At 41.9% G+C, this 12,854-nt stretch overlaps 1 protein-coding gene across 1 annotated transcript; it reads left to right on the forward strand.

Annotated features, from left to right (window-relative positions):
• The first annotated feature begins 1,112 nt into the window (after nucleotides 1-1,112).
• Nucleotides 1,113-9,789, forward strand: MINAR2 (membrane integral NOTCH2 associated receptor 2). Its single transcript, XM_037374190.1, has 3 exons — nucleotides 1,113-1,298; nucleotides 8,534-8,779; nucleotides 9,594-9,789. Exons 1-3 carry the CDS (start codon nucleotides 1,134-1,136, stop codon nucleotides 9,771-9,773), a joined length of 591 nt encoding a protein of 196 aa, XP_037230087.1. The 5' UTR covers nucleotides 1,113-1,133; the 3' UTR covers nucleotides 9,774-9,789.
• The last annotated feature ends 3,065 nt before the right edge of the window (nucleotides 9,790-12,854 follow it).

Here is a 12,854-nt window from a genome sequence, read left to right on the forward strand (position 1 = left end):
TAGATAACACTTTTAATGTAAATGCATATTAAAGTGTTCATATATTGCATTAGGAATCTCACATTAACAGCATTTTTAAAAATAGATTACTGGGTTTATTTTCTTTTTAAATTTCAGCAATCTTCTGTAAGGAAAATAGATTATTCTGATTCTTTGGTCTAAGTAGAAGGCTAAAATTTTTGTGATGCCCTAATTCTCAGTACTAATTTGATCCAAAATAGTTTTCCTGAATTTCAAACAATGTACTTTCAAAAGCCTCTCCTCTGTGGCAGTGTCATCAAAGATGAAACATATCCTAGGAAAGCAGAAAGGTTTGGGGGGAAAAAAAGGCTGAAATAAAAATGAGGAGGCTAGTTTTGCTGGTTGTAAGTAATGGCTATGACGAGAAGGGCAATTTCATTAGCTGAAAGTCAAAAGAACTTCAGACTTATAAAATTATGAAGAAAATATCAAATCTCAAAATAAAATAACAAAAGTGAGGGGACTATGCCATTCAAGTCAGTAAGTTTTTCTTCCATTCACTTGAACAGGAGAAGAATCAATTCCCTGAAAACTTCTGTTATCAATTACTTGAAACAATCTAATATTTCTCAGGGTCAAGAAGAACTTACTGTGAAAGAAAACCCTGAACCTACAGAAGTGCATGTCATAACCATTGTGGTGAATGGTACCGACCCACACAGCACAATGGAGCCACAGAAAAGGAAGGCTTGCTTTGCACTGGGAGCTGCTTCTAATTTTCTGGGGGAAAAAAAGCCTACTTTGAAGTATTGTAAGCTTGGCATTTTTGGCAGGTCACTTGAGGAAGTGCTGGTATGCATTTAAGTGTCTCATGCATCTACTCACTGGTACTCTGTTAGCTTTAATGAGCACATATATATCTATCAAAATAGACCTTGAACTTGAAAACTTAAGCTAGGCACTTACAGAAACATGTCCTGTCTGCTCTGCTGCTTCTAAGCAATCTTTTATCACTGGTGGATGATATAAGTGAGCCTGACACCAAACAGGGGTCAGATACAGTTTCAGGAAACTGTCGTATCCTTCTTCACGTCATTAATAATAGAAGAAGCATGCACAGCCAGGAAGGAGAAGCTGGGGCTGTTTTCATTATTACTTTACAGGACAGAAACATGGACTTCTCTGTTTTGCCAAACAACAACCATCCTGATAAATTCCTGCAACTGGAGGTGAAGTCTTTAGTAAAAAAATCTGCCTTTCTGGAAGCCACGCTGGCAAAATTCCCAGAAGCAGCTTTACCTGGAGTGCAGCGGTGGCACAACAGGGTCTATTTACAGGTAAGGTCTAAAAGAGGCTGACATTTTTCCTGATTTTTCCACCTCATTTTGGGGATCAGGAGGAAAATAACATGCGGTTGAGGCTTCAGCTATGGAGTCAGCTTCCTGCATCTCTGACTCTGCATCACTGATATTCCCGTAAGTTTTCCCATTGGCTTCAGGGAGAATCAGGCTGCAAGGGAAGAACTACTCTCTTTGGGGCTGTCTGCTGACTTGTTTTGGTACGTTAGGCTTTCTAATGCTCATCGTAACATTTTCACAGCATTTCCCAGAAAGCCTACTGATATTAATTCACCCCCTTAGTACAATAATTACAACTTATTGTACTAAGGGGGTGAATGAAACATGCCCCATGAAGAAGTAAGACAAAAACTCAGACTTAAATCTGAAAGCCAGGTCATACCCCTGAAACTCGATGAAAAGGCACATTAGAGAGAGCACTGGAGATTCTCACTAGTATCTCACAAGCTTATATATGTCTACATATCTCTGTCTGTGCTGTGGCTTCCTCTTTATTTTGCTGTGTTTTCTCATTCTACTTTGACCTTCCTGTTATCCTGACAGACAGCTGTTGAAAGTATGAAACACATTGACTGCATTAATCCAGGTTATTATATAGAAGTAGCAGCAGTTTCTTGGTAAAAATGTGAATGTGTGCTGCCTAGTAAAGGCCCTGGATCTGGCGGAGGAGAAGTTCATGTCTGGATCAGCAGCGTTACAGCTGCATCAGCTCACGCCCCTCTGGGCCCCACTTGCTGCTCCACAGCACTCCTCTCCCGCTGCCTGGGGAGCCCTTCGCCTCTCCCCACCCCGAGCTTCAGCAAAAGCTCCAAGGTCTGCTTCTTGTCAAGGGACAGAGGCGCACATAAGCGTGGCAGGGGGGCGGGGGGGTGGCAGAGGGGTGGGGGAGTGGAAAAGTGTCTGAGCATCCTTAGGGTGGGTATCCAATTCCCCAGGGGAATGAGAGTGGGAGCTGAAAAAACATCAGCCTGGAGGAGGGGAGGGGAAGAGAAAGATCCTTACCATCTCCCGCAGCTACTTCCAGTTGCATTTCTCCCCTTTCAGACGTTTATCCCCATCAGCTCCCCAAACCCCTTCACCCCCTCCCAGGGTCTGTTCCAGCCCTCACCCACATGCAAAAGTCCTCCCCCTCCTAACACCCACTTCCATGACCCCCCCGTACCTTTACTACCCTCTTCCCCATCCCAGACACCCTTCCCTCTGCCTGCACCAGTGCCTCCAGCCGCTTCTGCTCATATTGTATAATCTTTGCTGGCGATTCCCCAAGGACAGCTGGGAGGGGACATCGCCTGTCGTCTCCCACGCAAAGAGCCCTAACCAAGGGAAGGAGCCTGCGGGATCCCAAACAATGGGGTATGGTGCAATGCTGGCCCCACTCTCCACTCCACCTAAGCCCCTCTTTTGTGCAGGAGGGAGGCAACCACACACAGAGCCTTCTCCACAGCAGGGATTCTTTTCCCCATTGTTGTTAAACAGGACGCACTGTCACCAAGCCAGGGCTGCAGAGCTGCAGAAGGATTAAAAATGTGTGGGAAGCCCTGTGCTCTTGCCCTTCACCACCAGCAAGAGGGTTTTCCTGGAACTTTGTTCCCAGCCCCGGGATGGCCATTTCAAAGGAAATGCCTGCTCACCATGTCTCCAGAAATGCAGTTTGCAACACGGTACATTTTATAAATGTTAAACCTAGGGCACAACCTATACTTTCAACTGTAGTCATTAGTGAATTCAAGCTGTCCAGAAAAAATTCATTGTGCCTTATTCTTGCTCCCTTATGAACTCACCTCCTTTTTTCCCTTTTGCTGACAATCAAATAAAGGGAAAAGAACTGATGAGTTCCAGACATTAGAATAAACATGATGGCACAGTGGAGAACTAATGGCACAGGAATAACATATTTTGCTTTAAGATGAGAGAGCTAATGGGGTTAAGGGTTAGTTAATTCAGAAACGGAAATGGGGTGGGGGAGGGAGGAGAATTCATTTCAAAACATATGTGCATGACCTACAGACTCCCAAAGTCATTAAACCTTAAGAGTAGCCTAAATTCCCTCTTCAGAAATTCACTGCTACTCAGGGCTCCCCATGTAAAGTGACTTCTCAGTGGTGTGTTTGTGGTCTTTTCCAGACCTTCATTATGAAATCACTTCAATTCAATTGCACTTAAGCATTTTTGTGTTTTCTCCACCTATAAGTTTTTAAATTTATTTCCATTGTAAGAAGCAGCTTGACATAGTGATAATTCCTGTTGCTGACCAAAAAGCTGCTGCTTTCTCTCCTTACTTTCCCCTTCTGTGTCAGGTAAACTGAACAGCTTCCCTGCTCGCTGTATATTTTCATCTACTCTGAATAAAACAAACCATAAAGCAGTCCCGTAATCTTGGCCCTTCCTTGTGAAAAGCAGTGTAAAAAGCACAGACTGTTTCTCTTGCAAATGGCTAGCTACTGACTGCTTTCTGATTGCCCTGAAAATTTCCACAAAATTTTGGCCTGCAGGTATTATGGTTATCCTGCTAACTGCATTCGCTCCCGCTCTCTCATAGGAGCTAATACCTGTGTCCTGCCTTTGTTTCTCAGTGTACTACGACAGGAAATTCTCTTTACCTATAAGTCAGGTGCTGGTTTACAGTCACTTGTTTGTGCCCTGGCTCATACATGCATTACATACTTGCAGTTATTCTTCCTGAGACATCTGCAACTGGCCACAATCAGAGCCAGCTGCAAGGCTGGCAGGAGCTTTGGTCTGACACCATACAGAGTTTTTACATAATGTGCTCACAACCCAGCAGAACTCCATTACCAAAGACAGATAAAACAGCTTTCTTTAAATTCATTGTGAGGACAGAAGTCCTCTCAGTGCTGCACAATTAAAATAGTATAAATGCCTGCTTTTCTCTGAATGTTCCTGCCACTTTGGCTTAAGCATTTATAACCATCTACTGATCTCCCTCTTACCCATGTCAGGTGGCTTCCCAGGTTGCTTTGTGTCTGGCAAACAATTCTGACCCCCTTTAGTTCCTTTGGTATGAAAACTCATTCTCAGAAACCCTTGATGTGAGCAGTTCATCCTACTGTCTTTCAGATCTGCTTACTTACCCTTGGTTATTCCTAGCCTTCCTGATTGCTTTTCTGCAGCATCACTTACGAAATCACATTTCTTCAAGAAATTCTAAAGAGCTAATAATTATTTATCCTGATAAATGAGGAGGTTTTTGTTGACCAAATGCCTAGCAATAATTATACAGTTAAAACTATCACAGGGATTTTTGTGTGACCACCTATCAGCTTTTGATGTATCAGACCTTTTGTCTGTCTTAGAAACATGTCTCTGCATCAGGAAAAATGGCCTTCCAAGTGCTGAGAGAGTCCTACAGGGTGCATTACAAAGTTTTTGCACAATGGAGAATCATAGTCTTAAATAAATTACATGCAAATATAATAATCACACTGATACCCACTTTCATTAGGATTGAGGAAGTTGTTACAAAACAAATCCTGCAGTATCTGGTGGCCCTAAGCTCCTTAAAGACTCCCTTGGTTAAAACTTCCAGGCATAGCTGCTCATTGAGAGCATTTGTCACTTTCATTGAGTATCTCCCCCAGAGGCAGCTGGAGACCATGGCTAGCCATGGGACAAGAGGAACTGTCTTTGGGGGAAATAAAGAAAAAAATGACTTCCAGGAAGTAAATTTCCCTAATTTTTTAGGTGTCTCTTTGGTCTCTTCTAGCAGACAGATGGGCTTGAGACCAAGACCTAGCCTTAACTGTTGATTTCATGGTTTTGGTGGGTGATTAGCTTGATGTCTCATATCACAGACTGAGGGAAGAATTGTTATACTCTTAGGTTGTTTCAGTGCTAACAACAATGACAACAGCAGGAACAAAATAATGAATTCACAATTAAAATGAGATTAAATTGCTTCCTAGCAATATAGATAAATTTATATTTTTTTATATTTTGTAATGTACCTATATGCATAATTTGTGCAAGAAAAACCTTGTGTGGAGTAAGCACATTTTGACCAGGGATGGAACTAACATTGACTTTTTGTAGATCTTCAGGCTTTTTACAGAATCCTCTTTTTTTACATGCCAGTTCTCTGGGTATGTCAAAGAGATACAAACTGTTCTCAGTGAAACACAAGTTACAAACCATAACAGCTTTCTTGCTCATAAGCTATATGTACATCAAACACAGTTATGTGTGTGCAGAGTTCAGCATTTTTCATCTTGTTAAATAAGTATTTTGTCAACACATTTCATCTACAGTTTCTCAGAGTTCTTTGTAACTATTGCTTTTTCGAGTATTTGCTGTTCCATCTTCCATTTAATGAATAGTAACATAAATTGCCTCTGGTGTGTATCATATAAATTCCGTACCACATATGGATATCTAAGTTTACAATACTTTCCTCTTTCTTTCATGAATATTTTCTTCGTGAATCGCAATCAAAACAGAAATCTGTGAAAACTGTTGGGAGATGTTCCGAATCTGAGAAGAATAAATAAGTAGGTTTTGCTAGAATTAATACTAGCAAGCATATTTTTTATTATCTAGTCTCCTCTTTCTCTGCTTCTATAAATGCATATATTTCATGCAATCTTCTTCGTATTTCTCTGTATAATTTCTTGGGCCTAAACTTTTGGGGGTTCGTTGGTTCTTTTTTGTATGTGTGTGTGTGCTTCAGGCTTCTGTCCTTCCTTTTCCCTAACTAATTTCTAGGACATACCTACTGCAGAAGTTTCACAACCAAGCGTTTGCCTGCACTCGAATGCCTTCTCCTTATCAACTTAGCACTTCAATGTCTGTTCTCCAAAACTTCTACAAACTATCTCCTACACCAAATTCCAGTCCAGTTCTAACAGTAAAACCCTGTTGTCCCTCCCATCCTATTCCCTCTCTACCTCTGCTCCAGGCTATGACATTCTCCTGTTCTCATGGCCATGAAAAGGAAGGTACTCCAGATGGAATGGGAAAAAATGTTTTGCCACAAAGTACTTACTTTATAAAAAAATTTGCATCATGACATCTATTCCAAGTTTTGGAGCATTTTATTTAAAACAGCTTTAGAAATTACTGTCAAGTCGCGTTCTTTTCACACCATTTTAGCCTAGGGAGACCAAGCATCCCCTGGTGAGACAGTTTATATTCTTCAACAAAATGTTCTCCAAGTTCGAGTATCTAGCAAGCTTGAGGGAAGTGTCATTAAGGTTAATGACAAATTTTAAGGAAGAAATAAAATAAAATAAACTAAATAAAATAAAATAAAATGCAGTCAGAAAGAAATGACAGTTAAAAACACCAGCTCAGCTGAAATCCCACCAGTACAACCCAGAAAGCTTCAGTCCCAGCTGTCACTGCAATGCAAAGTGTAATAGTGTCAGGGGACATGTCAAAGCTAAGGAATGACATATGGAAATTATGAACTAACAGAGGGACTGAAAAGGCACTGAGGATCCATCCACCTACTAATAGTAATTATTGATGGGAAACATACTTAGTCACTTGTGCACCATTTAGTGATGGCAGCATGATGTGTGCATGATTTAGAATACCAGCATGATGTTTTCTCCTAGGGTTCCTTCAACAAAACTGTTGTTTTCTCTTCTCCACCTTTCCTTTCTGAAGGAAGCCAGTCCTTCTTCTCCCTTCTACATCTGCCTGCCCCAGACCAACTCACATATGTCTATGTGTGTGCACAGGCACTGAGGCATAAAGTAGGTGATGACATGTAGCAGCTGGCTTCCACTGGAAGTGGATTCACCAGCCCACAAAGGGGGCAAAAAATTACTCAAGCAGAAGTAGTCAACAGTTTGCTATCAGCTTAGAGGCCTACATTGGCTGATGTGGGATCTGAGCAGCTCCCAGACCCTGTGTGTGGGTGGAGGGGGGGATCCCCTGTTCCCCCACCAGAAGGGTGGAAAGAGGAGCAGGACACACCCCTAACAGCAGTGAGCCCTTTGGCTGCTGAAGTCCATGCAGCCCATGGCAACTTAAAAGCTGGAGATCTCAATATAAGAGAAATATCCTGGGAAAGATGTCCTTTCATGGAAGAAGTTTCTCAGGTCCCAGTTTCTTCATCTGTTGTGATGTGCACTCACTGTATTCCCATATTCTGGGGAGTGTGCCCCTTCCCCAGCACACCTGCTGCAGGGCCACCTAGTCAGGGCAAGGCTCCCCTTGTCTCAACATAAAGTTCCTAAAGACGAAGGTGTTAATAGGTGAGTAGTATTTGCTGATGAGGAAACCTAAATTTGTACTGTGATGGTCCTGTAGAAGCAGTCCTGAGACACGGGAGAGGGTTAGCGGGAAGGAAGAGCTATGTCAGAAGCAGATCTCTTGGGAAACTGATGCACTGCTAAAACCTCAGATGAGTGATGGATTAATTCAGGGGCAGAAAGCTGTGGTGAACAAAAATATTGAACATGGTGAATTGGAGAGCCTGATTGCATTCCTCCATGGAATTACAGATCAAAAAATATGGTAACTACCATCTTACCAGCACCTGAAGAGGCTCTTAGCGTTGTGTTAAGCAGCAGTTTGCAAGCTGTCCAAAATGTAATCCCACCAGGGTTGTTCTTTCTCCTCCCTTGCCACTCTCTTGTCCTAAAAGGTCCTGTTTAGTGATTATTGTTGCTGGGAGACTGCTCAGATATTTAATTACCTTTGAGTTTTGGTAGCACCCAAATCAAGGACTCTCCCTTAACTGAATGAAGGGTCTCTGACATCCTGACTTGGGTCTAGCACTCAACAGAGTGAACAGAACCGTGAATCACAACCCTGCTGCAGAGGTGCAGCTCCAGCCAAGGCAGTTACACAGCATTAGCCCTGTGCTTCATTCTGCTTTGTCCTTGTACCTCTGCTTCTGCATCATACACCTGTGGCTCTCAGCAGAACTGCATCTTCTAACACAGTGCTCCACAGCACTGTTTTGCTAAAGCACAGGCTTGCTTTCAGCAGGCATAATGACAGCTCACATTTGCAAAAGCGTTCAAAGTTCAGATTGTACCCACGTGCTTTCCCCAGAAGGAATAAATCTGCCCAGAGTGAACAGTACCTTTAATGCACTGTAGATGTTTGCCAGAATGAGAAAATTTGCTTCGTGTGTAATTTTAAAAAATATTCTATCATATTACAAATGATAATTTTGGAAGAGGGCCTGCATTGTAGGTAAATGAAGATGAAAGCCAACTTCTGATCTAACTTGTGCCTTACAGAGCGAGAAGAGGAATGCCAGTGAGCTGCCGGGCTTAGACTCAAATGGGGTCAGTCAAGAAATTATAGACAAAGCCCTTGGGAAACACATTACACCCGTCACCCTGAAATCCACAATCAAAAGCAACCCCTTGTATAGTGATATCCAGGTAGATGATGACTGGGAGGAAAAGAAAAAGACCCCTTCCTGGACCGTGCAAGACTATGACAGACACTCGCTGCACTCTGACTTGGCCAGCCACATAAAGGTAACAGGCTGTTGCGCTGCATTTGTGCAAAGATAATTGCTGATCTGTGTGGTGTGTGTGCATGAACCAGTGTGCAGCCCACTTAGTTCTTTCGGTGGGGTTCCAGAGGTAAATAGAGATGTATTTTCTGTACAGACATGACACTAACATGGGTCTGATCAGGAAAAGTCTACGTATCTGATTAGACCACAGGATTTTCAGTTCTGCAGAACACAACCTCTGTGACCAGAGAGTCTTAAACTGCAACACCCCTCCGCTCAGGTTCCCCGTTTATATAAGGAAGAACTATAAACAAGGCACTTAAATATTATATACCCACTTCAATAACTGTTCAAAACATTATTCCATTACCAAAAAACATATATTTTCTCAGCCTCATCCACACTATGTGGGAACTTGCCTGCCTGTGGGTGGACACAAATAACTTTTAGGGTTACTTTTGTGAGGTTTTTTTCTGTAGTTCCTTTTTTTTTCTTTTTTTTTTTCCCCCCAAAAGATCTGTGTTTCTAAATTGACAACTCTACTTGAAAAGACAACATAGTTTCTTCTGGGTTTTTTAATCAAATTTCAATGGCTGGTGTCCTGCATTTGGTTCCTGGCTGAAAAGTGTGGTTTTAATTTTCCCCAGTGGAACATTTGCAGTATCTGGCAAGTACCATAACCTATGTTCAAGTGAAAGTTTCTTGCGTTTGTGTTGTGATGCCTTAAATTCATTAATCACTATCTGATGATAGCCAAAATACTTCTGGCTATGTTCTAATGACTTTATGTGCAAGAGAGTGGAACTGAGTTATTTTTCTGATTTTTCTTTTAGGAAAATCCTAATGAACTACGGTTCTGGATGGGGGACATTTATACTCCTGGGTATGATACCTTGTTAAAAAAGAAAGAAAGAGAAAAAAAGCATTCCAAATGTTGCCGAATCATCCTGCTCATGGTACTAGCTGTTTGCATCCTAATTACCATAGTCACTCTCAGCGTTTTACTTACTTAGTACGGCCAAATGATGATGGGAATTTTTTCAATAAATATTTTTATGATACTATTCCCCTCCCTTGTTTTATTTGAATTCCAATTTTTTGCCACAAATACAATTTGTTTGACATCACTATTTTACAATGTTCCTGTGCAGCATAAGGAATTGATCCTGAAAAGAGACAAATACTCCGAGCACAGCAGAATGTATCCTTATGGGTACAATTAAAAAAGAAAACTATAAATACACTACTTTTCTTAGTGCCGCCTTCTTTGTACTAGTGGTTTAGATCAGATGTGTGATATAGTACATACAGTATGTACAGAAAACCTGCTGACTATTTTTTCTAATAAACACCTACCATCCTGTTCTTCTTTTTATGATAGCTATTATTGGTATACAGAAAAGTATGATACAGTGGCATCCAAGATATCCCAAAGAATCCTAAACCAAAAATTTACACATTACTTAGTGACGGAACATATTGCTGCAATGATGCAGCATTTAGTAAAAAGCTAGCCTGAATGCATAAATGTTTTCTTCTGCTTTCCCAGAGAAGAAAAACAAAAAATGGATGCTGAGCTACTGTCAAAAGAATTCCCTGAGACAGGGTTTCTTCATCCCTGTGTCATGTTAGTTGAAGTGTAGCAACTCTGTCATCCCCAAAACTGGAGTGCCAATAGTTTCTTAATCTGACACATCAAAAACTGGAGCAAAATTTGTGGAGTAGTAGAGTATAAATTAGAATTAGAATACACTTTAAAAAGATAGATGTTATATAGCCATGCTGTGAAGAAGGGTCTCTGTAAATGAAAGGCCCAAAATTAAATGTTAAGAGCACTCAGACAGTTCATACACCTCAGAATAATTCAGAAGAATGAAAATATGGGATAAAATTACAAAATTAAAAGTGATTGAAAAAAGAGAGAGCTTAAATTATTTCTTTCCTTTCTGAAAAGTAGTCTGAGTGCTGCAGACACTTTCTACCTCTGTATTAGGGTAAGGGGCTATGAATACTATTGAGATGGAGCTCTCCCTTGCTCACACAAGGGAGTCTCACAAATGTGCAAAAGCTGGAAGGTTGGATTTATACCAGATCTACCTCTCTTCGCATGAAAAATCATAGACTGTGTATTGCCTTCTCTGGATTCTAGCATGTGTCCCACTTACAGAAGCTTTGTAGTGCTTTAGCGCAGGTCAGGATGGATTCATCTTCAAGCACAGTGTGACAGTAAGATAAGTGTGTTTAATTCTTTCCTTCCTCACCTGGCCTGTGTTTGAATCTTGTTTGTACTGTAACTACTTGGGCCCTAGTCTAGCTTGTACCATAACTGGTTCAAAGACACAGGTGAAATAGTCTACTGCTTTAATCTAGTGAGCAGCCAATAGCAAAAGTGTAGCAGCGTTTTAACGTACTGGTACAAAATTAGTATCCCCATTATAAAATTGAGCATTGCTGTAAATATATAGGGGAACTGTCTCCTGGCTTGCTGCAGTTTCAGCATAGATGGGTGTTCTCTGAAAGATCAGGTCCACTCAGCTTATGAAAGTAAGAATTTGGGAGCATTTTACAAGACTAATAGCTGACATTATGAAGTAATTATTCACATTAAAACAACAATACTTGCTTTTTCCAGCCCAAGTACATTTTATTTAAGTGCATTGCATACAATGCAGAGATGTATTTTTGTAAATTATTGATGCAGGCTGGAAGCCTAAAAGCAAAGGGCTCTGTAATTTCCAGGAAAACCGCCAATAATGCGAATTGCTTAACTGCATTGCTCTCTGAGGGTTTAGGAGCAGGGATAAGATCGTTTTCTCCACAAGCCCATTACCGTCCGTTTCAGCCTGGTTGCACTGCTGCCATCTAGCGGAATGTCAGGAAAGACGAAAACCGCTTGAGCCACGGAGGTGCCGGTTGGGAGTCATTTGCCCTTCCCTCACACACCCCACACACCCCACCCCTTCTTTTTCTCTCTTTTTAAAATTTATTTATTTATTTATTTATTTATTTGGTGTGGGGAGTGTGGGGCTGGGGCTGGGAGGATGTTTTTTTGTTTTCCGCGGCGCCGTTGCCATGCGAGTTCCTCTGCTGACACCTGGCGGCAGAGTGCGGCGGGCAGGTGAGCTGGGCCACGGCCGCGCAGCCTGCACGGGGACGACCCCCGCCAGGCGGCGCCCTGGCGGCCCGTGGGGGTGGGGGCTGCTGCACACCGCGGGGAGCATCCACTGGGGGGCTGCCCGCCGCCCGCCCGAAGGTGGGCTGTGTTCCAGGGTTTAAGAAAATAAACATCAGTGGAATACCTTGGGGGGACGGGACAAACCAACAGCTTGAGAGGCAAAGTCTCCTCTGCAAGGGGGGGCGGCGCAGTCTCGGGACCCTTTGTGTGAGGTGCTTAGCCTAAAAACAATTCAGGAGGTACCCCTTCTGTAACCACTTGATGCAATCCTAGGTGATGTGTGTTGTACAAGAGCGATTTTAATTTTTGCTTGGTAAGGTTGCTTTGTGTTGCCTCTTTTTCTGTGGTTTTTTTGTCTGGTTTTGTGTGTGGGTTTTTTAATCATTAGTGACAGGGACTGCAGAAGAAAAGGCATCACATAACACTTACAAACTAGGATCAGTATTGGAGTTTGGAGAACAGAGTGTTTAGTGTATTCCAAAAGTGCTTTTAAACCTGGGCAAATAAAACAACTCTACTAGGTAATGACATTAAAACAGGACATGCGGCATTTCCAGGGCCCTGTGGTGAGTAATCACTGAGATCTACACTCCCTGGTCTCTTCCTGGCCTGAGAGAATGCTTACACATACACTTTGTTTGACTTCAGTACGATTTAAGCAGGTGTTTAAAGATAAGTAGTCAAATTTGGATCAACAGAAACAAATCTTGGCACAGATTTAAATTTTTTATTCCAATGGTAATTGGCTCAAATGGCAGCCAAGCCTCCTACTTAATAGTCAGTAAAAACTCTTGACATGCAATGCCAGATTGACACACCAATATTGTGCCAGCACCTAGCCATAACACATAGAATAATGGTATAACTACAGTGGAATACTACCTTTGACTGGGCAAACTGGCATTTGCAGTGAGATGTG

This window comes from Falco rusticolus, chromosome Z (genome assembly GCF_015220075.1).
Source record: "Falco rusticolus isolate bFalRus1 chromosome Z, bFalRus1.pri, whole genome shotgun sequence".
Lineage (NCBI taxonomy): Eukaryota > Metazoa > Chordata > Aves > Falconiformes > Falconidae > Falco > Falco rusticolus.

Coding starts and splice junctions, on each gene's coding strand:
- MINAR2 (XM_037374190.1), top strand. CDS start 1,134: ATGGACTTCTCTGTTTTGCCAAACAACAACCATCCTGATAAATTCCTG. Junction 1,299..8,533: donor ACAACAGGGTCTATTTACAG/GTAAGGTCTAAA, acceptor TGTGCCTTACAG/AGCGAGAAGAGGAATGCCAG. Junction 8,780..9,593: donor ACTTGGCCAGCCACATAAAG/GTAACAGGCTGT, acceptor TTTTTCTTTTAG/GAAAATCCTAATGAACTACG.